This window comes from Malurus melanocephalus, unplaced genomic scaffold (genome assembly GCF_030028575.1).
Source record: "Malurus melanocephalus ecotype Western Australia unplaced genomic scaffold, MMel_1.1 scaffold_196, whole genome shotgun sequence".
NCBI lineage: Eukaryota > Metazoa > Chordata > Aves > Passeriformes > Maluridae > Malurus > Malurus melanocephalus.
In genome coordinates this window covers 1,076,192-1,103,089 of record NW_026623428.1, presented here as the reverse complement: position 1 = coordinate 1,103,089, position 26,898 = coordinate 1,076,192, and the positions used below count along the sequence as shown (strand labels likewise).

The 26,898-nt window shown below is 35.6% G+C and overlaps 1 protein-coding gene across 1 annotated transcript in view; it reads left to right on the top strand.

Moving 5' to 3' along the window:
* Positions 1-26,898, top strand: part of DNAH12 (dynein axonemal heavy chain 12) — a 53,198-nt gene that overhangs the window by 21,020 nt on the left and 5,280 nt on the right. Inside the window, exons 31-66 of the mRNA XM_057373395.1 lie at positions 262-402; positions 1,311-1,394; positions 1,478-1,666; positions 2,308-2,427; positions 3,241-3,429; positions 4,082-4,233; positions 4,918-5,056; positions 5,144-5,310; positions 5,708-5,963; positions 6,157-6,456; positions 7,175-7,353; positions 8,916-9,108; positions 9,197-9,358; positions 10,667-10,858; positions 11,664-11,797; positions 12,036-12,198; positions 12,700-12,780; positions 13,506-13,682; positions 14,049-14,180; positions 14,610-14,699; positions 15,638-15,778; positions 15,914-16,155; positions 16,492-16,639; positions 17,446-17,591; positions 17,987-18,201; positions 19,072-19,264; positions 19,824-20,016; positions 20,432-20,604; positions 21,100-21,240; positions 22,355-22,513; positions 22,992-23,136; positions 23,989-24,139; positions 24,410-24,663; positions 25,078-25,218; positions 25,985-26,122; positions 26,511-26,744. Of these exons, the coding sequence (XP_057229378.1) occupies positions 262-402; positions 1,311-1,394; positions 1,478-1,666; positions 2,308-2,427; positions 3,241-3,429; positions 4,082-4,233; positions 4,918-5,056; positions 5,144-5,310; positions 5,708-5,963; positions 6,157-6,456; positions 7,175-7,353; positions 8,916-9,108; positions 9,197-9,358; positions 10,667-10,858; positions 11,664-11,797; positions 12,036-12,198; positions 12,700-12,780; positions 13,506-13,682; positions 14,049-14,180; positions 14,610-14,699; positions 15,638-15,778; positions 15,914-16,155; positions 16,492-16,639; positions 17,446-17,591; positions 17,987-18,201; positions 19,072-19,264; positions 19,824-20,016; positions 20,432-20,604; positions 21,100-21,240; positions 22,355-22,513; positions 22,992-23,136; positions 23,989-24,139; positions 24,410-24,663; positions 25,078-25,218; positions 25,985-26,122; positions 26,511-26,744 (6,054 nt within the window). The remainder of the gene's footprint in view (positions 1-261; positions 403-1,310; positions 1,395-1,477; positions 1,667-2,307; positions 2,428-3,240; positions 3,430-4,081; positions 4,234-4,917; positions 5,057-5,143; positions 5,311-5,707; positions 5,964-6,156; positions 6,457-7,174; positions 7,354-8,915; positions 9,109-9,196; positions 9,359-10,666; positions 10,859-11,663; positions 11,798-12,035; positions 12,199-12,699; positions 12,781-13,505; positions 13,683-14,048; positions 14,181-14,609; positions 14,700-15,637; positions 15,779-15,913; positions 16,156-16,491; positions 16,640-17,445; positions 17,592-17,986; positions 18,202-19,071; positions 19,265-19,823; positions 20,017-20,431; positions 20,605-21,099; positions 21,241-22,354; positions 22,514-22,991; positions 23,137-23,988; positions 24,140-24,409; positions 24,664-25,077; positions 25,219-25,984; positions 26,123-26,510; positions 26,745-26,898) is intronic.

Below are 26,898 nucleotides of genomic sequence, written 5' to 3'. Positions count from 1 at the left end.
ATGCCTCTGTGTTTCAGTAAATTGCATTGCTGGGGTTTTATTGTTACAATAGTATTTCAAGTGAAAAAAAGATCTTTTTTAAAATTTGCTGATGTTGCAAGACCCTCTGTGAAACTGCAAAGTTTTGTGCTGCTCTCTGCAGCATGAGAATAATTAMAAGTGAGGGATAATGGAAAGCAAAGGGAAGGGTTTCTGTGACAGGCAGCTCAGGCTAAACCCTGTGTTCTTTGTCTCACTTCCCATTCCCACATCCCCCGTTAGTGGACAGACGGGGTTGTTGCTACAACCTTCAGGGAGTTTGCATTGTCTGAGACTCCTGACCGCAAATGGGTCATCTTCGATGGCCCCATCGATACCCTGTGGATAGAAAGCATGAACACAGTTCTGGATGACAACAAAAAGGTACCAATCAGTGAAATAAATGYCTAMATGAAATTATGTGAAAATATTCTTCTCCATATAWAACCACAAACTCCATATAAAATACGAACTGCACTGCCTGACTTTTGAAAAGAGCAAGTGCAAGATGCTCTTGGTGACCAGCTGTAAGCTTTCTTTTTCAGTAGTTTTTGATTGTGGTTTTGTTTGTTTGTTTTGTTTTACGTTGAAATCATAATCACAATATCAACTCATTGCTGATAGACACTAATTATATAGTATTTCCTTAATGTTATAATGTAATTTTCTATCATAAATAATTGAAATTTCAATGCAGGAATTTACAATTAATTATATATAAACCCCATCATTTCTAAGCCTGCACAAACTTAGACATGTATATTTCAAGACAATCCCAAGACACAAAGGGTTGTATTTCCAAAATAATGACTTCTGAAAACAAAATCGTAACACCACTTTTGTAAATGGGCCCTAGCAATCACAAAGCAAATATAAAAATTAGAGACAACATTTGAACTTTATGTTCTGGATGTTAATGTGTCAAAATACTCAAACTGAACTCTTACTTTAATAAGAAAGGTAGTGGGTTTGAATGCTTCAGTAGTAGCAACAACAGGTGCAGATGTATTTTGTCCTTTCTGCTTTCCACCTTTTCTTATCCTGTCATATGCAAGATTGATTGTAATGAACCTACTGGTGGGTTACTATGGAGTACTATGGTTTAAGTGGAGAATTGAGCTAAAACAGGATAAAAATCTATTGCTACAAATGGTTAAACATTTTATCCAGTTAACCTTACCTTTGATTTTACTTGGTTTTGCCAGTTTTCATACAGTACTCTTCTGTGATAGGAAGTCCAATTTTAGAACTATTTTTTTTCTAATCCTGCATGTTATGTTTTATCTTTCAAGCTTTGTTTGATGAGTGGGGAAGTCATCCAAATGTCCCCTCAGATGACTCTGATTTTTGAAACAATGGATCTTTCCCAGGCATCAGTAAGTTTTGTATTTAATGAAAATATAAAACAAAATTCAGTATAGTAAATGCACAATAGAACGAGTTTACCATTTTTCCTTAGCCTGCTACAGTCAGTCGTTGTGGCATGATTTATTTGGAACCTTCTCAGCTGGGCTGGAGGCCACTTGTTACCTCTTGGCTGAGTCAACTGCCTGAACCTCTGAACTCAAAAGAACATCAAAATCTTCTGCAGGGACTTTTTGATTGGTTGGTGCCACCAGCATTAAGACTCCGTCAAAAACAGTGCAAGGTACTTTTTGCCATTTTTTCCTGCAGTGGTTAGTGGCCATTTCCATTCAGTTACCCTTGGAAGGAGGTGACTGTTCTTTCATGACAAGCACAATTAGAATGAATATGCAGCTCTTGGGACCAGTTTGGAAAGTTAAAATGAGAATGTCAGCTAAGATTTGAAACTTAATCATACTTTTCATCTTCTGATTTTCAACAGTAAAATAAGCATTTATAGCACTGATTAAAAAGTCTTCCCAAAAGAATTTTGTACATTTTTTTTCTTTAAAGAACTCATGTTGAATAAGGAAGTAAYTTTTTTAAGTGTCAGGGGAAACATGTAATTCCTTGCAAGCTCAGTGTGACAGTGCTTAGAATTTTGCTAACGTGTTGCTGTAGTTACTTCTGCGAGTTTTGGTTTGATTTAAGGTGTATAACTGTAGTAGTTACATGGTAATTTTGAMCATAGTTAACAAGGTAAAGGTCTTGAATTTTCAGTGACTGAGGAGGGCAAATGATCTTTCGAGTATAAGTCTGTGTACACCTTGCCTTCTAGTGCATGTCCAGAGTTAGCTAATGATCTAATTATTTTCCTGTTTTATCTCCAAAAGATAAATTAACTGAACGTGTAAAGTATGACATCCAACCTTTTGAATCTCTTAGGAACTGGTACCTTCAAGTGATATCAATGTTGTAGTAGCCCTCACACGGATTTTTGAAATGTTGATTTGTTCAGCTGTGCAAGAAGATCCCACCAACAAAAACATTCGTGTCTGGATTATGGTTAGTTTTTTAACATGTAATGAAATGTATATTTGTTTCTGTATATGCTGGTTTACAAAACAATTGTACTAATCAAAATAACTTTAATTTGTGGATAACTGACATGAAAAAATTTTACTACCACTTTACTCTTTCTCCCCATACTCTGTAGGTGCCCAGATGACATGGAAGTGCTACAAGTGACAAATATGATTWAAAATGTTACCATTTTTCCAGTTAATTGGGATAGTGTTTTTATTAAATGTGTTCTTTTAGTAACCAAGAAGTTAGCTAAAGCAAGGTGTCTTCTTTCTCTGAAAGGAAATAAATATTCATGCAACCCTGATTGGCATGTTTGAGCAAAATTTCCTCAGAAGAGAGTTTTGCTGACAGTTATATTAGTTGGATCCTCTATTTGACCTTACATAATTAAGAAAAACTGAAGAAAATAGATGTGAAAGTAGTTATTTAGAACTGAATTAGAAAATTGCTAGATCCTGGTTTGTCATTAGAACTCTCCTTTGTCTTTGTCGTGACATACTTCTGTAGTCAGTGTCCTTCATGGTTTGTCATCCATTTATCTGTCTGTCTACCTACCTATCTATCCATCTATCCATCTATCTACCTGCCTATCTATCTCTCCTTGAGTAAGACTTTTTTGTGTGCTCTGTCTATAGTTAGATTTCTAAATTTTAAGCCAGGGATATATTCAAGGGCAAATCCTAACATCTCTCTGCTTAACAATGTTTTTCAGAATGTTTGTTAATCAGACTGCACAAGGTTTGTGTAGTATGTCAACTTATTAAACAGATACAAAATTCTTTGCCCTTGCAGGGTTGTTTTGCTTTTGCCATAGTCTGGTCCATTGGTGGGATTTGTGATGGTGACAGCAGGATAATTTTTGATAATTTCTTGAGGGAAACCTTGTCTGGGAACTCTGAAGCAGATCCTATACCAGAGATTGTGGAAACATGGGAGTGCCCCTTGGAAGAGAAAGGCTTAGTCTATGACTACGCGTATGAGGTAAGATTGGCTTCTGCATCCACTAAATAGATTCTTACAGTCATAATAGAAGGAAAGTACAGCCAGGTGTATATTTTAACTTTATGAAGCTTGTTGTACATTGTAGAGTATTAGTTGAATTAAATCCCACAATGCATTTTCATTTCTTTTTCAAATACCAGTGTACTGACCAATTTTTAATAAAATACTGAGATGTACATTTCAGCGGTATTTATAACACCGCCAACATTATGGTTCTTCTGCCGCTCAAGCTCAGTTGGCAGATTCAAATCTGCTTTTGTATAGGAGTAATGTGGACTGTTCAGAAGGAAAGCAGAATATTAAGCCCATAGGCAGTTTGCTTGCATTACAAKTTTTGTATATAGTGTCTATTAAACTCCTTTCTTCTTTTGTGTTTTTGCTGTGGTTTCCTATGTGTGTGTTTTTTTGGTTTTCACTGAACAAAATTGTTAAGAAAAGAGTCTTAAGTTTTTCAGTATATATTTTAATACTTATTAGGGAGGTAAAGCAAACTAAATGTACAAACTTCTGTAACATCAAATATTCATTAATGTATTAAAATCCATTATTTTAATTTTTAAAAAGTGAAGTAGCAGAGAAAACCCTTCACATGTATAATACCAACCTGTTCTACATCTGTTTTTCTTCCTAGCTTACAGGCAAAGAAGGTTGGTCTCACTGGAATGAATACATTGAACCAATTAGTTACAATGATAAAAATGTGAAGATTCAAGATCTTATTGTCCCAACTATGGATACAGTTCGCTACACCTATTTGCTGGACATGTTCATTACACATGGAATGTAAGTTGCTTCACTAAGAATTTCTGAAGTATTGATCATAGGTAAAAATATCTCATTCATTCCTTTGAGTTCATTCTCAAAAACTCTCAGTTTATTCTTAGAACAGACATTTACAACAAACAAAAAAATTGCCTGAAAGTCTGGTTTTAGGTTTTTTTGTGATACCTTATTATATTCTAACTTTAGTGTTCTCATTTTGATGATGCTCTTAAGACAGCCCAGAAGGTTTTTGTGCCCTCTTTCTACTTTGGCAATTAAATTTTTTTCCCCTTTGATTAATTGCATGAAAATCAGTTATATTAGCCATGGTCCGATCATAAAAGCGAATGAAATAAAAACCAGCCTCAAGTTCCAAGGCTGAAAGCTTTATGAAGTTCAAATTAATGCAACACCTGTTAGGAGGAATTTAAGTCCCAGGTATGTTCATATACTCCAACACCAGTATGAAGAGGGAATGAGATATGTTTATTTCTCCTTCCATTTTCTTGATATTGGAAGTAAACTGAAACTATGACAGGGTTTAATGAATGTGCTAGAACACATTAGTTTCTTGTTTAGGCAAGTAATGTTTTTAGAGGTGGAGCAAGAAGGGCAAGTTAGTAAACCTTTGACTTCTATCTGCATTAGTTCACAGTATGTGTTAGGTTTCTGCAGTCTGTGTGCTTTATTTCTCTCTTTGTGAAGACCACTGCTTCTAGTGGGACCAACAGGTACTGGGAAATCTGTGTACGTCAAGGACAAATTAATGAACAACTTGGAAAAGGAGCGCTACTTTCCCTTCTTCATTAATTTTTCAGCTCGAACCACTGCCAATCAGACCCAGGTTAGTAGAACAGACAATTTGTGCCTCAAAGAGATTGTGTATGTGAATATTTAATCTGTGTTCTGAATGATCCTGTTTGCATTGCAGAACATTATTATGGCCAGGCTGGACAAGAGGCGCAGAGGAGTYTTTGGCCCTCCAATGGGAAAAAAGTGCATTATTTTTGTAGATGATATGAATATGCCTGCTTTGGAGAAGTATGGGGCACAGCCTCCTATAGAACTTTTAAGACAGTTCTTTGACCATGGATTTTGGTAATTATTGGAAATACAACTGAAATATTTTTAYTGCTTTATTTTCTCTTATAATTATTTATTCCCTCAAAATTTATTTTCAAAACTTTTTTGAAGTGGTTTGTAAATGTTAAGGTAGATTAGTTTATATAAAAATACATTGGAGTTGAAGCAGCTTATATCTTACTCTCTAAGGACTTCTCAGTTTACTTGTTTTCTGGTTTCTTGAGGAAGAGGGTTTGTTTTTAAATGTATAAACTGTATGAAAATATATGTCATGTTACATAATGCTTACTATGKTTTTTTATAGCTTTAAATACTTGTTTTATGTGTGCAAAGAGTAGTCTGTCATATAAATTCATCTAAGCTGTAACGAATGTGTTATATCCATATCTAAATGTCACATTTTATTTTGAAGGTATGACTTTAAGGACACCTCTAAAATCACCCTTGTGGACATACAGTTACTGGCTGCTATGGGGCCTCCAGGGGGTGGGAGGAATCCTGTCACCCCTCGCTTCCTGCGGCACTTCAACATTTGCGCCATCAATTCTTTCAGTGATGAAACAATGACCCGCATCTTCTCCACTGTAGTAACTCTTTACCTAAAGATTAATGACTTTCCTGCTGACTTCTCCACTCTTGGAAATCAAATTGTCGCTGCCACTTTAGAGGTAAGAAGCAAATATCTTAATGGAAGTTTCCTTCAATTTGTTCAGCAAAGTTCCTTTGGCTCTACAATAATGTCCTGTGAAAGGCTTTTTTTTGAGCAGTAACATTTTAGAAGACATTTAGGAATCATGATAATAATACAGTCAGTGTTTCTTTTTTGTTGATTTTGTTGTTCTTCATTGTTGTTATCTGAAGGTGTATAAGAAAGCCATCCAAAATCTTTTGCCCACACCAGCCAAATCTCATTATACCTTCAACCTGCGTGACTTTTCACGGGTTATCAATGGCTGTTTGCTCATTAAGAAGAGCTCGGTTGAAAACAAACGTGTGATGATTCGGCTGTTTGTACACGAGGTGTTCCGTGTCTTCTACGACCGTCTGGTGGAAGATGATGATAGAGCCTGGTTGTTCAATCTAGTGAAAGAYATGGTGAAAGAACATTTCAAAGAAGCATTTGATAGAGTTTTTGCACACCTGAAAGAAGGAGAAGGACCTGTGAGTATGATGTTTAACCTATTGTAAAATAATTATTTTGTTGTTAATTTAGGACTAGAAAGTTAATCACAGGTGAAATTTTTCATTCAAATGAGCACTAAAGTTTGAGTTGWATTTGGCAAAATGGCTTCATGAGGAAAAACAAGTAGAAATAAAAAGTGTTTGGGAGGGTTTTACTGTTGTACGTAAGCATTTGACATTCAAAATGTGACATTTAAATGTGYGTAAACTTACTACTTTTCCTTAGAAGAAATTTGCATCTGCATCCAGTGATTGTTATTAAATTTCAGTATCCAAAATGCTGTATGGTTGTTGTATATTTTATGCCTTGTCTTCTTTTTTTCTGTTGTTTGTTTTTTTATGTCCCCTGTAATTTCATTGATGTACATAAAAAATAACTTTGTTGTCTTAGTTGTCCATTTCATAATATACATCTGTATGAAATTGGTGTAATCTGAAGGTCATGATTATGAGGCTGTTAATGGTTATTGAAGCCAATTGTTTTCCAAGAGCAAATTAAGAATAAGTATATAGTTTAATGCAGGAAACATAATTTTGAGGGGAGTGTTTTCTGTCAAAATATTTTGGAGTGCTCATTCTTATGTCTGTCTATTATTGTTATTTGTCTAAATTCTCCTTTGTTTTCTAAAATTTTGATGAGGAATACATTCATTAAATATTAAACTTGACTTCATAATTTGTTTAATATTTACCACAGGTAACAGAAGAAAACATGAGAAGTTTGTGTTTTGGTGACTACATGGAACCAGAACTTGAGGGGGATGAAAGACTTTATATTGAGATTCCAAGCATTGAGGAGTTCAGTGTTGTTGTGGAGCAGTGTCTGGATGAATAYAATCAGATCCAGAAAACAAGAATGAATCTTGTTGTTTTCAGGTATTGATKATCTGTATTATTAAGAATTTTAAGCAGTAGTTGATAATTCAGTATATTTGGTTTTGTGGGCTGTGGCTTTTGGTATATCTCCTCCCCTTTGTGCACCCTTAGAAGTGTTTGTGGTGTTACACCTTTTTGGATGGAGGTAAACTGGTTTTTCTCTTATGCCTCTCCTTTTTCTATTGGAAAGTAAATAATGAAAAGTTTTTCTCCTAAGAGCTTTGGATATTTTCCTTAGCTGTTAGGGAAACATTTGCATTGAATCAGGTAGGAGCTGTACTTCTCATAAGCCTCTGTCACCAGGGAAGTTGGATATCACTGGACTTTGATTTCCCAAGGACAAGCATCTGCAGAGTGAGGTGTCACACAATCATAGCTGTCTATCTGCTCTGTTGTTATTCAGTGTAGCAAAGCACCCAGCTGGTGCTGCAGGTAATCCTGTGAAATTTTAGACTCTGCACGCCCTTATTATTACCTTAACTTGTGATCACACATAGCTACAACTGAGAGAGAATAGGAGGTCACAACTCCTTCCTGCTCCCTATTGCTAGAGATTACTGCCTCCTCAAGAGATTACTGCCTCTTCATATYTGCCAGGGTAATTTGACATGCAGGTATTTCATGCAGGTGATTAGGATTGCTTTAAACCCTTCTTATAGCAGCTTATTTTAGTCTGTGTCATCTTGTCAGGCTGGATTTGTGAGTGCCCATATTTACAGCAAGGGAGTTTGAAGAGCTGGCAGCCTCTGATCAGAGGGCACTTCCTGGGAAGCAATATTTCAGTGACCTCACTGGACAGCATCCAAGAGAGCATGTTTGACTGTAGCCTGAGAGTTCAATCTTATGGAGAACATCTGAATTTGTTTCCTTTATTTTTCTAACCAGTAAAAGTAAACAAAAATTTATGTATCTTGAAATGCTTGGAAGTTTTTTTGAGACCACTTCTAATAGCTGCTCAGCTTGTTTTGATTACCCCATATCCTGTGTTTAAGCAGGTGATCTCCTCTARGCCTTGTTGCATATTCTGAGATGAACTGTGCTTGAATTTTCACAAGAACTCTCAGTAATGTGCAGATACTTCTTCCTGAGGATGTTCCAATGTCAATTCCACATATAAAACACTGTCAGAGGTAGAGGGAAGGACATGTTTGTTGATATAAACCRTGTTCTTAAGTGGTGACTTTAAAAATATATTTAAATTGCTATACTTCAAGAAAGTTAAAGTTGGTAATACTGCTGTGATTTAGAAGTAGAAATGAATGTTTTTATTTTCCTTTAACACATTTATCCTTATAGGGCTCCTGTTACTACTTCTGCATGTTCCTTTTAGTAATTTGTAGTAATTTAGCTAAATGTTGATATTTGTGTGACAGAAGAATTATAAGTTTTACTTTATTTTGTGGTTCATGCTCTCTCTGTTTCTTCCGTTTTCTCTCTACCCTGCCCCAGCCTGCATTCAGAAATTTGTTTTGGAGATGCTACTCCTGGATTAATTTCATTTCTATGTGCATAAATGTGCACATATTTCTGCTGTTCTGGTAATCAGCACGTTTCCAATGCAGGTACATGCTGGAACATTTGTCCCGATTGAGCCGCATTCTGAAGCAGTCTGGGGGAAATGCTTTGCTGGTTGGAATGGGAGGAAGCGGGCGGCAGTCTCTGACTCGCCTGGCAGCATTCATGGCAGGAATGCAGGTTTTTCAACCTGAGATTTCTAAGACCTATGGCACAAATGAGTGGAGAGAAGATCTGAAAGTAAGTATTAATAACCTGTCTACATTTCGACTTAATTCTGAGGAAGGATACTTTGGAATGTACAATTTTAACTGTCTTGCATTTTCAGAGACTTCTGAAGAGTGCAGGTGTAAAAGGATTGAAAACTGTATTTCTGATCACAGATGCACAAATTAAAGAAGAAAGCTTTTTAGAAGATGTTGACAGTCTCCTCAACACAGGGGAGGTACCCAATCTATTTCCAGCAGATGAAAAACAAGAAATTGTAGAGGTATATTTAGAAACTCTCTTTAATTCCACTTACCTTTTAATTTACTTGGTCAATTTAGTGTGAAATTTGGCTTTTGGATAATTGCACTTAATTCTGTGCCGTTTTTGAGACCTTAGATAAATCAACCATTTACTTGTGAACTTATGGAGTAGCTTATGCCAACTACAACCTTTAAATCTGACCCAGCASTCTGTTCACAAATACATTAAGTTGTGCATGTAGAGGCCTTGGGTTGTTCACAAATACTCTGGGGCCAGTTATTTTTGTAGTATATTGCATAGGAGAAGACTGCACATCATCATGTTTTCATTGATCAGTGAAGTGCAAAGAATGACATTTTATTAGAAAACACAGCCTGCCTTTGTCAATGGACTTTTACTGTTTGGTGCACTAGGGCATTGTTAGACAGAATTTCATAGTCCTGACACTTCTACTCAGAGAGAAGGTGGGCAAAGGTGYTCCGTGAATTTAGGTTCAGAAGTAAAGATGCAATGTACTCAGGCAAATTTTTAAAAATTCTAAAATCATACTTGGATTTTCACAATAGCAGTCACAATTTGGGAGGGAGTCTTGTATACATCACATTGGAAGYGTTAGCAAACAACATTTGGAGCCCTATGCTGTGCTGTCTTCCTATGTCTGCAGTGTCTTTAATAAATTTCCTAGGTATACTTCTAGTTGACTGTTTCAAAGTGTCTCTTAGCACACACATAAATGTTCTTTATTGCAACATCTGTATCATTTGATAGCTATCACTACTGTTTTTTCTTGCACCTCACCTATGGAGCATGTTGATGCCTGGATTCATGTATCTTTCAAAGAAGTTAGATTATCATTGTAGCCATCTTTGTCTATTACTRTTTCACTCTTGCCAGGTATATGATGACATTAAGATGATATGGCTCCTTTTCAGTTTCAGAGYTTGTATGAACATATTCAGTGGGTGCATGCTGGAACTTGGTAGCTATCCATAATGTGCCAGCTGGAGCAAAGTTGTTTTTTACATATTTAAATCTGCTCCCTCAAAAGAATTCTGTTTTCGCTCTATTGTTATGATGTACTTCCAGTTGCTCAGAGCAGCAGATGGTAATTTCTAGAATGAGTTGTCAGGGTCCCAGGTAAATAGTGCAATCCTATTCTCAAACAGTATCTACTACTTTTTCTGATTTTCTACTTTATTTTGCCTGTTTCCTTCCATTAAAAAAATTTATTTCATGGTGCTGCTACCATTAACAGGATTGCTACAGGACTTCAAATGCACTTCATAAGAATTAAATAACATTTTTTATGCTATGTATTATTCCCTAGGGTGTTCGTGCAGCTATTCCAGCCGATCAAGGTGAAGAACTCAGTCCCYTGGCCTTATTTGCACTTTTTGTGAACCGCTGCAAAGAAAATCTCCATATTGTGGTGGCGTTCAGCCCGATTGGAGATGCTTTCCGCAATCGTCTGAGGCAGTTTCCATCACTCATCAACTGCTGTACTATTGATTGGTTCCAGGTGTGGGAAAATATTTATATTATTTCCTTAAAAYGCTGCTTCAGTTTTCTAACACTCTATATTTATAAGTGCCATTAGATTTTCTTTTGCCTTCCTAGTGGAAGTACTGCATGTTTTTCAAAACTTTTTAATTGAATAGGCTTTTTCTGTAATATTTTGGGAGCTCTTTGGTGTGTGATCTCAACATTTCTTCAACTTAATAAAGTAAAATTTTGTTGCTACAAATTTCTGAAGTAGTCAATGGTCTTAGTTTGATAATGGCAAGTTGTAATTTTATTCCATAATGTGTATGCTTTAAAGGACTAGAAAAACTATTTCATCGTGACTGTAAAATGATCTTAATTGCTGCTGCCTGTTAAGCAGGTCATCCATTGTAAGAATGACAGGAAAATACAAATCCTGTTGTTTGTCAGTAGATCTTTTATAGCAGAATAAAATTTGGAGAAGCAGTATTGATATAAGCAGTATTGCTCTCAATAAAACACAGTCACCTCTATAGCCTGGCCCAGTGCTGATGTCAATTAATTTTTCTGGCAAAGGATGACATAAACACAGAACTGTTTAGATGGAATGTTAACATATAGCTTTGAGTTATGAGATCAGCCAGGAGTTGYCAGAAAATATTGCACGGATGATGACCTTGCTGCCTGAGCTGACCAGCCCTTATATCAGTTCATTGTTMTTGAGACACAGCTGGGACTAGTGTGTCTCATTCTGGTGGTTTGAATGGTAAAAACTGATTTAATGTTTGAAGATCACTAACAGGTAAATTTTACAAATTGTTTCCTTCTCACTTCTCCCTCAGCCATGGCCTGAAGATGCCCTTGAACGTGTGGCTAGTAAATTCTTAGAGACGCTTCAGCTCACAGATGCTGAGCGTGAGGCAGTTGTGCCCATCTGTAAATACTTTCATACTTCAGTTTTGTCCCTCTCTGAAAGGTCAGTCTATTGCTTTTGCAAAYATGAAATAGTAGGTGATTGATTTCTATTACTACTCATTTATTAAATACTCATGTATTAAAAGTTAACACAATTATTTGCCTTCATAAAAATGTTATATAAAATGGTTGGAATTTTTAAGTCCTATCAAACAGTTACATAACTTTGCTAACAATAGACTAAAAAAAAATCAAAATTTAAAGTTATTCTATTTCGTTCTTTCTTTTTGTTTTAATAGGTTCCTACAAAGTCTGGGACGCCATAATTATGTGACACCTACTTCTTATCTTGAGCTTATTGCTTCATTTCAGAGGCTTCTTACTGAGAAAAGAGACAGTGTAATGAAAGCCAAGAAGAAATATGTGAATGGACTAGATAAACTAGCTTTTGCTGAGTCACAGGTGAGTTATGACAAATATAGAACTGAAAATAGAAAATGTTTGTCAAATGCGGGTCTTTTTCTGGAGAAGTCAGTCGAAAGTACTACTTCAGATTTTGTTTAGCTCAATCTTTAACATTGAAACTCTAAAAAATGAATTTTGGGTGTTCTTTCCTACTGCTTTCCTGCTTTTCTACTGCTCTTTTTTTTCCTGTTTGCCTTCTTTCTTAGTCACAAGACTTGTGCTAGAGGCCATAGATCTCTAAGCATGTATTGTTAAATAGTATGTGAACAGAGTTTCCCTTTCCTTYGTGGTTAACAAGTGACTCTAAGTGAACATAACTCTTAAAATTAAACATTGTACACAAGAGATAAAATTTTATCTTTGAAACACTTTGATTTGAAACTCAATGTTACATCCTTTATCAATAAATTAATCATTAGGTAAAATCTAGGTCTTAAATTGTTGGAAATTGTACATGACCATTCTGGATCCTACCTGTATTTTTTTGTATATTCATAGGTTGGTAGGATGAAAGAAGAATTAGTTGAGCTGCAGCCCAAACTGGAAGAGGCTAAAGTGGAAAATGCAAGCATGATGCAGGTATATACAAATACAACTTTGAGGCTTTTAATGTAAGCATGTGTGTACTTATTTCACTGATGCTTGACTTGTACAAGGATCCTAAACCAAATTAATTTCATGGGAATTTAGTGGGATTTAGGATGCAAAATCTTGAGTGTTTTTGAAAAATTTCAATTTATGAAAGTACACTTATCTAGTATGTGACTGTTGCATCACCAAAAAAGAATTATTTAATTGACATMTTATGCCCTTGTTTCTGATTCCTAAGTGTCTTTACAGAGTGATATCTCTTTTGCCTGTACGAAAACTAAATATCACTTCTATAGAACTCCAAAGGGAGTTGGACGAAGGCTTGACTTCTCCTTGGAGAGAAAATAAATTCAATAGTCAATGTTATAAACTATGAAGCTATGAAAACACCCTATAAAATCTAGTCCTTTTAGTTACAGCCTGATACACAAACTTGAAGAGTTTCTTGTCTCCTGAACTTCAAACATATGTTAAATATTTTTTTTGAGAGTTATCTGATTTCATGCAGTTTGTCTACTGTTAAAACTTTACGATGATGTTGCAATATGCTAAGAAATTATTCCCTTAACATAAATTGCAATTATATTAAAATATTATAAGATATCCGTATTCTCTTTATATATTACAGTATTTCTTAAGTCCTATACTAGGTAATTTCAGTTTATTTCATCATTCTCTGTACAATATAAAGCTCACTCATGTTTTTTCTTTAGACTATAGAAGTAGAATCTGCAGAAGTAGAAGAAATAAGAAAAGTTGTGAAAGTGGATGAAGAACTTGCTACAGAAAAAGCTGATGAAGCTCAGGCACTGAAAAATGAATGTGAGAGTGACCTGGCAGAGGCGTTACCTGTCATGGAGGCTGCAATTGCTGCTCTTGACACTTTGAAGGCAAGCTGGTCTAAATTTCAGCGTTTGGAAGTGTTGTTTAGCTGTCTAAAATGAAGTATGAATTTAAAGRAATGTGACACAAAAGTCAAGAATATCAAAAATATTCTGATATGGAATTTTAAAAACAAAATTTAATCATTAGTTTACAGTTTATTGGCATTTATTTAATTTTATTTCCCCTGCATATTGATGCAGATTGTTAATTGTCATGCTAACACTGTACCATCCTTTCTAGAAGTCCTCTATAATCACCTATGTTCATTGCTAATGGTGTTATAATTCCTCTTTTTTTCTCTCAGTTCATTTATTGAGTGCTGAGAAAGACATAATACTTGCCATAATTTTTTAATGCATATTTTATTTTAGCCTTCTGATATATCACTTGTCAAAGCAATGAAAAATCCTCCATCTGGTGTCAAACTTGTCATGGCTGCTGTCTGTGTTATGAGAGAACAGAAACCTGAAAGAATTGCAGATCCTTCAGGAACTGGACGCAAGGTAAAATGGCAGACAATAACCTGAAAWAAAAATGTAATTCATGTTCTTCTCAATATTGTCTAATAAACAATATGACCCCAGGTCCATTACAGTAGGCAAATACTTACAGCCTCTATCCAGTATTTTACTGAAAATTTTCAGAATTCCTTATTTTCCAAGTTTTATAATGTATCAAATTTAATTTGCTTGACTCATATCTTGATAATAGATAATAYGTAACTTCCTAGAGACACTGTTTACTTTTTGACCTTTAAGTACAATTGGAAGGGAATGTTCAATCTGACTGATTTTCTGCTTTATTGGCATCTCAAGGAGGTCCCAGGTTATCAGTATTAAATATGCATGAGTGTTAATTAAGAGAGATTTGTAACTTTTTGCATGTGTATTTGTTTCAAAGCCTGAAAAGGTATTTCCTACTATGTTTTGTAGATTTTGGATTAYTGGGGTACGAGCCAGAAAATGCTTGGCAACATCAATTTCTTAAAGGATTTGAAAGCCTGTTCCGAGAAACCCATTCCAGTAAGGCTTTTTCMATAATTTGTACCAGGTAGATTCTTGCAGGGAAAAAAATAAGATGAGAAAATACTGTATTAGAGACATMATTTGTCCCATCAATCAGTTTCTTCTGAACCTATGTGCTTTTAGCCTTATGTAACATATTCTGTTTTGGGAGTTGATTGGGGTTTTTTGGTGGAACCAATTGACATTTGATCCATGTCCAGACTTTCTATGCCTTTTTGTTTTGCTAGTTTTTCTAGATCATTTATTTAGCATTATAAACTTCTTTTCATAATTGTCTGTTGCCATMTTTCTTTTGCTAATTACATTATTTTGGTTGAATGAATGATAACAAAATGGGTAATATTTTGTAAATTATACTGGCAGTTGTACAAATAAATGTAGAAATGCGTTATCTATATAACCTTCTCTCAAATATGATAATTTCTCCCAAGGGTCTTGCTGTCCAAGAGTGTGATTCTTGCCTTTTGGTGAATTCATTGGAAATTGAATATGCTTTGCCCTTCATAAAACTGATCCTCRAAACAATTTTAGATTTTGTCTTACATTAGTAGAAATACATTTTTTATAGTGATTGCCAAATTTGTGTATATTGAGAAAAATATAGCAAATAATGGAATTGGTGTATTTTACACAAAGGACAGCTTAAATTAAAGCTTCTGTGTGACTGTAATACTCTTAGCAGTTAGGGAGCTGCCACATGGAAGGTACAGCAAATGCATRATTAAAAAGGATAAGGATAGGATTAGGATGAAAACTGGAAAAGACCGTGAAACATGATAGGAAGATCAAAAGAATCAAATGAGCAGTGATTTCTACAACAGTTAACATTGAACAGTTCTTTCTTATTTAACCATGTAGAGAAATAGCAAGCAATCAGTTCAATTTTGAAGTGTCAGCCACGAGATTTGACGGGCTATAATGCTTCTGTTATCCAGGAATCTGTCATGCACAAGATTCGGACTGAATACCTGACTAATCCCGAGTTTGATCCACAAGTGGTGGCTAAAGCCTCCTCGGCAGCAGAGGGTTTATGCAAATGGATCAAGGGAATGGAAGTGTTTCACAGGGTGTCAAAGGTGTGGTTTTGATCCTTGTCCCTCAGTGCTATGGAACCTTCCCTTTGCTTCYTGTATTCACCCTAAGCATTGTGGTTAATTACAAAGTTACAAAAACTGACTGTGAGCATTTGTGTATTGGTTATATTTGAATAGGAGATTGAACCCAAGAAAGAGCGTTTAAAAGAGGCAGAGGAGTCCTTAGCAAAGACAATGGAACTGTTGAATCAGAAGAGAGCAGTACTTACAGGAGTTGAAAATCGTTTGGCTGGTTTGGAACGGACCTTCAGAGAAAAGACCGAAGAAAAGGCTCGTTTAGAATTCCAGGTTGATCTGTGTGCTAAAAAACTGGAACGAGCAGAGAAGTTGATTGGAGGCCTCGGTGGAGAGAAAACAAGGTCAGGTTAAAGCTCAAATGTCAGATAAAGCAACCACTGTAGAAGTAGTATTTGAACTTTAGTTCTCTGAGCCTTTATTGCTGTGTTTCTGTCTGAGAACTAGCACTAAAAAATGTCTGGGCCCCTGAAATATTCCTAATTGTAACATAAAAATATGGGCAGCAACATTGGGAGAATTGTAGAGGAAATCTTCAAAATGAGAATAGAATACATGAATGAGGTTTTCATATTCTCCACCTGAAGTTAAAATGAACAATAACAAGTTGATTTTTAACATCAATATCAGTAATACRGAAGTTTCAGCACCACTTTYTCTGTATAATCTGCTCATCATAGATGGAATCAAGCTGCATATGATCTTCAAGAGGAATATGATAATCTGACAGGAGATATTCTGATATCAGCTGGTGTAATAGCATATCTGGGAGCTTTTACTGCTGGATTTCGACAAGAATGTACCAAAGATTGGAGCAAACTGTGTGAGGTTAGAAGGCTATCTTAGATTTCTGCAAAAGGCTTCAAAAATACCTTGTAATTTATTTTGTATTAGCCTAGTAAACCCATTGGGATCAGTTCTGCTGATCCAATATTTTGTAGATTTGAATTTAATTAAATCAGTCAATTTGCTCAACATTTACGATAGCTTATTAGAAACTAGTGACCATCATTGATTTTGTAAGGCTTGATTGTTACTGAAGTAAAACTTCATAATTTTCTGTATTTTGCCTTTAAAWGAAAGAATTATATATAAAATACAATTATGTGAAATGTAAAAAAAGATCTTTAACAGATGCCATCAAATGTTTGTATCTTAATTAGATGGTAGATTGTCCTGTTTGCAAAGGGGCTCTTCCAACATACTGATATGAATGCCACAATTCATAAATCAAGTGATTTGGAATAACTTAAAAACACATTGAACTGTGACAAATCAGCATTTGATTGCTGTACTGAATTAATGGAAGATACAATTATATATCTCCAGCTATGTATGACTTTCTTAAAGTAATGCATTGTCATAAATGCATTATTGTAACAAATTGTAACAAACCTCACACATGATGAATGTACCAAAAACTGGACAAATCTTATAAATTTGGAGAGAGTAAATATTTGGTGGGGAAATGTAGTTAATTATTGAAGTTACTGTTTTATTTTCCCCAGGATTTTTAYTTATACATGACCTATTTCATGTCATTTTTGGATTGAAGTGGCATTTAATGAAGATGTAAAAAAACACAGATTAAAGATAAATGTTTATTTTGTTGGGGATTTTCCCCACTTTTTCAGGAGAAAGAGATCCCTTGTTCTGAGAGTTTCTCTTTGAGCAAGATCCTTGGTGACCCAATAAAAATAAGAGCCTGGAATATTGCTGGTTTGCCAACGGATGTATTTTCTGTAGACAATGGCGTCATTGTTGACAACTCAAGACGTTGGTAGGTAACAAAAAGGTTTAATTTTCAAATCCAAACAAGTTTCCACTTAAAAAAAAAACCTGGAAACAATGTTGCTTCTGTAGAGCAATGTATTTGTAAAAGGGCTGGAATATTTATGTTCTGGGGGAAGGTAGAATAATATCTTACAAAAAAATATGCGTTCTGGAGTATTTTATGAAAAAGGTTATATACATTTGTTGCAATTTTTAACACTGTTTTTGCTAGTACTCCTCAAGTTATCATAAGACACCTATGCATCCATTTTTCGCTGATAACTTAAAATAACATAATTAAAATTGTATCACTTCTTGACAGTCTGATACAGGAACRTGTAAAATAGTTTAAAATTTTGAAAAACTCCTGCAAGCACTGAGAAAACTGTCTGTATTTTCTAGGCCATTAATGATTGATCCTCAAGGTCAAGCAAATAAATGGGTCAAGAATTTTGAGAAGGACAACCGTCTGAATGTCATCAAGATCAGTGACACAGATTATATGAGAACTGTGGAGARCTGCATTCAGTTTGGGACTCCACTGCTGCTAGAAAATGTTGGAGAAGAACTCGACCCATCTCTTGAACCTCTGCTGCTTAAGCAAACATTTAAACAAGGTACAGTAGAATTATGTTAGAACCTTGAAGGAGAGGACATTAATGGTCAGTTTATAGTCTCTGGCACTGCCTGATGTTTTGCATATTGCTTTCTTTTTGCCTTACTTCTGCCTCTCGTAAGAGAAGGGTGATTGGACAACAGTCTGAAGGGGTTTTTTTTTAATTAAAGGTCATTCCTGTCATGATAATAGTTTTATGTGMAAACCTTCACCATAGGAGGTTAAAGTTCTGCAAAGAGAACATTGTCAGTGCAATTCTTTTACTTGTTCATTTTCCTATGTTGTAGTCTAATAATATTTGCTTAATTTTGCACAAATCAAGGAAAAATGTCAAGGCATTTTGCTTAAGGCATGGTTTYCACTGGGCTTAGCAAGTAGCTATGAATTTGGTTTTCAATTTTTCCTCCTGTTAGATGACAGAAAAACGCACATATAGAAAAATGTTTTCCTTCCTTCTTACCTAGTTTGTCTTTCTTGGTTTTCATGTTCATAATTTAAAAAAGAAAAGGAAAGTACAGTTCAGACACTTTTTTTTTGGTGTGGTTTCCTCTTTCAAACAAGTAATTCAAGGAAGAAGTAGTCTGTAAGAATATAATTTTGGGGAATATTTGTTGCCACCTCTAGTTTTTCTATATGCAAATTTGAAGTACTGTAGTAATTGGATTGACTTGATTTCATCTGCTAAGAATGATAGTGGCCCCACTGAAGTCTGTGAGAATGTTTCAGATTATCCATATATTTACTTGCTTTTACTTTCCAGAAAAATTGTCATTGACAAGAAGCTCACTTTTATTAAATGACAAAAGTAATTCTTTTTCTGTGAATAACTGGAGTAGATAAGTTTTGTTAATATTTCTCTTCTTAACTTTAGGAGGTGTGGAGTGTATCAGGCTTGGTGAGAGCATTATTGAGTATTCCCATGATTTCAAGTTTTTTATTACCACAAAACTAAGAAATCCACATTACATGCCTGAACTTGCTACAAAAGTTTTATTACTCAATTTTATGATAACACCAGAGGGACTTGAAGACCARCTGCTAGGTATTGTTGTAGCAGAAGAGAGGTAAGTCTCTCTCTCTGATAAAGAGCCATTACTTTTTTTGTGGCATAGTTCCAAAGAAATGAGAAATTAATTTATTGTATATAAAAAATAATGTGTTGTGGTATAAAAGTACCTCTGAAACTGATTATGCATCATATCTGAACCCTCACAGGGACACACAGAAGGAGTACCTGTGTTGGATGGACATATCTGTGCAATTAGGCTGAGCTCTATTTGCTAAAAATAGTGTTTCCAGCAGTAAACTGGCTCTGCATATCCCATGGTGGTTTTTTTTTCAGGCAGCAGGGATATCATAAAGGAAAAGTGGGATGCACTGTCATTTGCAAAATGCTAAGATATAAAAGATTAGACCATCATTTCCAAACACTGAGTGGAAGTWATGCAAAGAAATCTGTACTCACCACTATAAATAGATGCTGAACAGCAAAAACCTTCTTAAAYTGAAGAGAATATTCACAAATATTGTAGGAAGAGGGAGTCATTTTTGTGGGCTTCTGTTTGCAGCCAGTGGAAGATGAGCAATGGCTGATTTTGGGTTTCGTGGTTTTTTTTAAATTAGACCAGATTTAGAAGAGGAAAGAAATGCTCTCATCATTCAGTCTGCAGCCAATAAAAAGAATCTAAAAGAAATTGAGAAGAAAATTTTAGAAACTTTACAATCATCTGAAGGGGATATTCTGGAAGATGAGACTGCCATCCAGGTCTTGGATTCTGCCAAAATTATGTCTAATGAGATCACAAAAAAACAACAGGTGAGGAGTGTGTATGTGTGCTTCCTCAATAATACTGAGAAATTAAATGTTAAAATTTGCAGCTATCAGAGGGTCTTTAAATTAAGAGCATTCCACAAGGAGCAAATTCTGTTCTTGTGAAATGTGAAGAGAAATAAAATTGGATCTGTTCTAGGATCTTCACTGGTAATTTATTCAGTCTTTAAAACATTTTAAAGCATGTGTATCTGTAGTGCAGGTAAATAGATCARGCAGTACTGGGATAGGGCTAAGTGCTCATTTTACCTCCTGGGYTGGTGCCTTCTGGAGCAGAAAAGTGCTACTCTGGTGTTACAGTACTGTATAGAGCTATTTCTGTTTTCTAATTCAATAGTAATATTTGTAGCATATGAAGAGTATCAGAAGCTTTTGTTTATGCCCTGCTGTTGATGTGTAGATTGCAGAGAAGACGGAGCTGAAGATYGCGGAGTCGCGGGAGGCGTACCGGCCCGTGGCGCAGCACTCGGCCGTGCTGTTCTTCAGCATCGCTGACCTGGCCAACATCGACCCCATGTACCAGTACTCCCTCATCTGGTTTGTCAACCTCTTTGTCAGCTCCATTCATGACAGGTAAAGAGAGTGTGGCTGYTGTAAAATAAGGGGGTTTTATTCTCTTCTTATAAAAAGTTCTCTCCATCTGGAAACCTCTTAAATACAAGCTTTTGAAGAAAATGTAATTTATTAGTGAAGTAATTGCTCCTTTTATTACCGTTAAAACAAATGATTAACTGTAAGCATGTGGCACATTTAAATATTTTTAAAAATGTGATTTAAAGGGTGAAGTCAGTTTCTGAAACAGGCTCCATTATGAATRCTGAGTGCCACCACTTTACTGTGGCAAATTGATTTCAGCTCGTTATATTGCTTAGGACTTTTAGAAGTGCTAAACTCTTTTAGAAAAACACAGAGCATAGTTGAAATTTTGAGGAAACTGGCTTTTAAGTCCCTTGTGGAGGATGTGAGTCTAATATAAATCCTCCACAACCCTAAATAGATGAGATTTCTCAACTGACTGCATATGTTACTCAATTTGAAGTCTCAGTTTCTCACTTCTTTTCTTTTTAGTATTAAATCCAAAATTTTGAAGAAGCGACTTCAATATCTGAATGACCACTTCACCTACAACCTGTACTGCCAAGTGTGTCGTTCACTGTTTGAAACGGACAAGCTGCTCTTCTCGTTTTTGCTGTGTTGTAATCTGCTCATGTAAGCCCCTTTTTGTGAAGTCTTTTAGTAACAGAAACTAAAGGTTTTCTTACTGTGGAAGCAGGTACTGATGAGATGATGTTCTTGTGCATTTGATACTAATGCCTTTGGAGTAAGGTCGTGAATACTTTGGGTTTTCTAAGATGCGCAATATTTACAAATGGAAGAGTATGTGAGTGCATATATCACTAGTACAGGACACATTATGAAAAAAATGTGTCCCCAATATTCAGTGATTTTGTCAATGATAAATCTATCTTTAAAGGACCTGGGTAGTGTTACATAGCACCCTTATATCAAAAACAATTGTTATTATTTAAGAAAACATTTTTGAAAGAAAACTTAGGTAGTAATGTTCAGTGTCAACAACTTCTTGGCTTTTGTCTTTGTTTTTAATTTTTTCTCTTCTCTCTCCGTTATCCTTTTGCATCCTCAGATGCACTCCTCTCCTTTCCACCAGTTTTTTAGTGTTATCTTCCTAATCTTGTGTGAATACATCCTAAAAGGAATGATAGGTTCAATATTGCACATATTGTGCATGCTTTATTGCAGTGTGTACTCACATGGACCCTTCTTCCTGGGTCAGTTTGTAAGGTTACTGTAATTGCAGAATGCTTTATTTTCTACAAAGCCTTTAAAAATCAGGAATASTTGCACTTTTAAAAAACARATAAGCAGATATTRGGAATAAATTCTTCACCAAAAGGGCATCAAGCACTGGAATGGGCTGCCCAGGGTAGTGGTGGGATCACCATCCTTAGAGGAATTTAAAAGCYGTGTAGATGTGGCACTGAAGGACATTGGTTAGTGGTGGCTTTGGCTGTACYGGGGGAACAGTTGGACTTGATGTTTTTAAAGGTCTTTTCCAACCKAAATGCTTCCTTGATTCTCAGAGTCACCTCTTGAAACCCTTATTATAGTCTTAATCAGACATTTTAACCATGCAGTTTTTTGATAATACAGAATACCGAGATCTGATCTCAGCTCTTGCTGAAGTTGAAGCATTCCTAAAGGGCAGTGAAGTGTAATTAATTTAAAACAAGTGTTTAGATTATGCAAAATTGTATCTCAATTACTGAATATTATCTTTCTTTTTTTTTTTTTTAATATATAGGGCTAATAATGAAATAGATCATCAAGAATTTATGTTCTTACTAACTGGAGGTGTGGGTCTCAAGAATATCCACAAGAATCCAGATCCATCTTGGCTATCAGATAAGAGCTGGGATGAATTATGTCGTGCAAGTGAATTCCCWGCCTTGAGAAGACTGAGGTATAGTAAAATACTGTTGTGAATTGGCCTGAATTGGTTTTTAGTAGCAATGTGGATGRTGATCCAGCCTTTAAATAATCTGAGAGTTGTCCATTGCAGAGGACATACTCTGCATGTTGTTGAAGGAAAATAAWTTTTTTCCCTAGTCAAATTTCCTGGTAAATTTCTTCAGTTAAAGTGTGATGTTTTCCTGAAATACTGGAGGCAGAAAGTTCACTCAGACCTATGAAGGTCCAAGCATTGCTGGCTGGAGGAACAGAACTTACTGTCAACTTGGAACTTTTCAGCTCGAGTTTCTCCTCAGCAACATGGTTGAAAAATATTTTTCACTGTTCAGCATGGAGAAGTTCAACTGTTGGGATTATTTTCTGGTGTAGATATGAAGTTGTTTAAATGACAATATAATGTAATTTCCCTTTGATATACATTAAAAAAGAAGACTCCAGGTATTTACAGTAATTGTGGTTTTTTTCTCTAGGACTCATGTCACTGAAAATATAGGTGAATGGCAAAAAATGTATGATAGCAAAGAGCCTCACAACTTTCCATTACCAGAAGAGTGGAATAATACATTAACTGAATTACAGAAGATGATAGTTCTTCGTTGCTTAAGACCAGACAAGGTAAAAAGATCTGCTATGGAGGGTTTGTACACTGTGCCATGTCTTGTAGCATAGTTTGCACTGCCTGTTCCAGCGACAAATCTGTTCTTCATTCTATTTGTTAAGGAGGTAAATGCTATTCTTATTTTCCAAGTAAGCACTACAAACACCAGAAGTATCAGTTGAAATCTTTTTTTCTAACATGGTTTAATGAATTCTTTGGAGTATTCTCATTGTTGTAGTTTGCTTGAARTATTTGTTCATGGCCAGGCTGTTTCCTGGTGCACCTGGGAATATATTCAAAAATTTTAAATATACTCAGGAACAAGACATATTAGCCTGAAAAGAGTACACAGATTATCTAATGTCATGTGCATTCATGCAAAGGATTTTTAAGGCAAAAAGAGATAAAATCGATTGAAACAACCAAGATAAACTTTTAACACATTCTGCCTTTGGTACACTTAACAAATTTTCTTTAGGAACTATCAATGTTAGAATGTAAGGCATATTGCAATTGTTCCCTTGATTTAATTAAAAAAAAATTACATTAATATTTCATAAGGGAGAACATGCTTGTCCTCCACATCAGGAAAAGCCCGAATCAAAGTCTTAATGTTTTTTTAATATTGTTTATAAGACATATGTTATTCTTTATTTTCTGAAAACATTATTATTCCTCTTGTAAGGAAAAAATAASGGGGGAGGTGTCAACAAGAGGTGAAATCTTTGATTCTGGAACATTCTGAAAGTCTAGCCTCAAATCTCTGCAAATCACAGAAGTGTCTGCAGGCTTGGGAATTTAGCATTAAAAATGGTGTCAGATCTGTAGTTATGTCTATGTTAACGGTTTATATTTGCTTTTTCCACCAGATTGGTCCAGCTATAACAACTTTTGTTACTGAGAAACTAGGGAAGAAATTTGTAGAGCCACCACCTTTTGATCTAGCAAAAAGTTACTTAGACTCGAATGCTACAGTGCCTTTAATATTTGTGCTATCTCCAGGAGCAGATCCCATGTCTAGTAAGTATACACAGAAAGAGAAAACAGAAATGTAGCACAGCTTTACAATTCAGGGACCTGAAATTCCCCTTCAAACACAGTGAGGATTATTTTGTACTTTCTGCAAGTAAGATTTGAGTGCATTGTGTCACACTGGTAGAATTCTGTGCCTCTTAAAAATGGGAATTTGTATGTACATCTAAACTAAATAGAAATAGAAGCTTTTCAATATTTTTTTCTGACTTGTTTTTTAATGAAGAAGTGCTAAAAATCTTATGCTTTCTGTTCAAGGCCTTCTGAAATTGGCAAATGACAGAGAGATGGTAGGAGATAAGTTTCAGTCCATCTCATTAGGACAAGGACAAGGACCGATAGCTACAAAAATGATTGAAACAGGAATGGAAGAAGGAACCTGGGTTTGTTTACAAAATTGTCATTTAGCTGTCTCCTGGATGCCAATGCTGGAGAAAATATGTGAGGAGCTTAACAGTGAAAACTGTCATCCAGAATTCAGACTTTGGCTTACAAGTTACCCTTCACCAAAGGTATATACATTGCCCAATATTCTCCTTTTGGGGAAAGGGAAAATTGATCGCATTTTTAGGAAATTTTTATACACTGAGTATATGAATGAGCTGATAATGCAAAATTACTCTTACTACAACTAGGCTTTGAAGAACTACAACGAGGCTTTGAAGAGATAATTTAACAAAGAAAGGACATTTTAAAACAATTATAGCTGTAATAATATCAAGCTTCCTTTGTAGTATTTTGACACTGTGATGTGCAAGATTTTGTGTGTCCAATGGGACTGCAATCTGTCAGCATATATGTCTATCTTTAAAATGTAGTTTCTTGCAGATAGTTGTCTATTTAAAAAACACAGAATAAYAATATATTTTTAATATAGCACCTATTCCACACTTTCTGAATGCAGTTTTGCTATTTTTAATTTCTAGTTTCCAGTAACCATTCTGCAGAATGGAGTGAAGATGACAAATGAACCTCCTACTGGTCTCCGGTTAAACCTGCTTCAGTCGTTTCTTTCTGATCCTATTTCTGATCCTGAATTCTTTGCTGGATGCCCTGGAAAGGAGCTGGTAATGGGCCAATTTATGAGAAGTTTTTGGAGTTTGGGGCTTTTTCTATCCACAGATATCTTGTTTTCTGACCAGTGAATATTATAAGCTAAAATTTTTTGTGTGGTTGTGAATTTAGGTTTTGCAGTGATTATTAACCTCTGCCAGGTAATTTCAGGTAGCAATATTTAACACCGTTTCTAGGTTTTATGAAATCCCTTCTGTGTTACACACACRTAGTACACAGTGTACATGGACTCTGAACATTGATTAGAAGGGCATGTCTGTCATTATTGAGATGATAAGCACTGAGGAGATCTTTYCTTGCTACCAGAGACCAAGTACTGCAGTGCTCATTTATCTTATTGATGCCATTTGGCTAATYATTACCTGTTAAAGAACTGGCATTAGTCAGAGATATGAGTTATCAATATATATAGGTGTGACTGYACCCAGGGACTTGCATCAAAAATACATTTGTATTTTGTGTTTATCTAATGAACCTTAAAAATAAATACCTGGTGCTATTAAAATTCTTATGAAGTCAGTTGCCCTGTACATGAGCAAATGCAATGAGGTATTTAAGGGACTGGCTAAATGTGCTTGCATATGTGGCAACTGTGTGTGCACTTGTTCCCAAGGCAAAAACYCACAGTGTACTCAGTGGTGGCCTGTATTTATACCTGGATGGAGAATGGGAGTCCAAGGGTGCTCTCTACACAAGTTACACACTAGCATGAGCTTAAAGACTAGTTAATAATACCTTTTTCTTTTGCTTTTTTCAAAGGTATGGGAGAAACTGCTCTTTGGAGTTTGTTTCTTCCATGCTCTTGTTCAGGAGAGAAGAAAGTTTGGGCCCCTTGGCTGGAATATACCATATGGATTTAATGAGTCTGACTTGAGAATCAGTGTCAGACAGCTGCAGGTAAAATCACTGATTACCTCCTAAACTCTGATCTTGGAAGCACAGCTTGTAGTCAGAAAGAGAAATACACTGAAGTTACATCAAATGTTCATAGATATTCAGGACTTCAGCTATAAAGGGAAGGAATGGCAATCATATTGTAGATATTTTCCAAATTACACAAAAGATTTAGATTTTTACAGACATGTGGAATATAACTCCTCTTTATTTTAAACAGTAATTTTTACCTGAAAAAATATTTCAGAATTTGGATTTCCAACACCTAGGAAGAAAACTCCAAAAACTGCAGTTTACACGTGCTATAGCATCCAGTCTTTTAGTCTGTTAGGTCACACTGTTGTTCTGCAGATATTGCAAGTGTCTRGAATTCCTCATATTTCTGTTTCAGCTATTCATCAATGAGTACAGCCACGTCCCTTTTGAAGCTGTCTCTTACCTGACTGGCGAGTGTAACTACGGAGGTCGAGTGACAGATGACTGGGACAGGCGTTTGCTGCTCACTATGCTGGATGATTTCTACAACCCAGATATAATTGAAAGCCCTCGTTACACTTTTTCTCCCAGTGGCAACTACTATGCTCCACCCAAAGGCACATACGAGGAGTACATTGAGTTTATTAAGGTAAAAGCAGCAACAAGATTTTGCACTGTTACAATGATGTGCTAAGAAAGCCATAAAGGCTTGTCTGCAATAAAAAGGTATCCCTGCAGCACATTAAATTGTGTGCTCAGGTTCATGCCTCACATCCTTGCATGATCCTTGCCATGATCTAGAA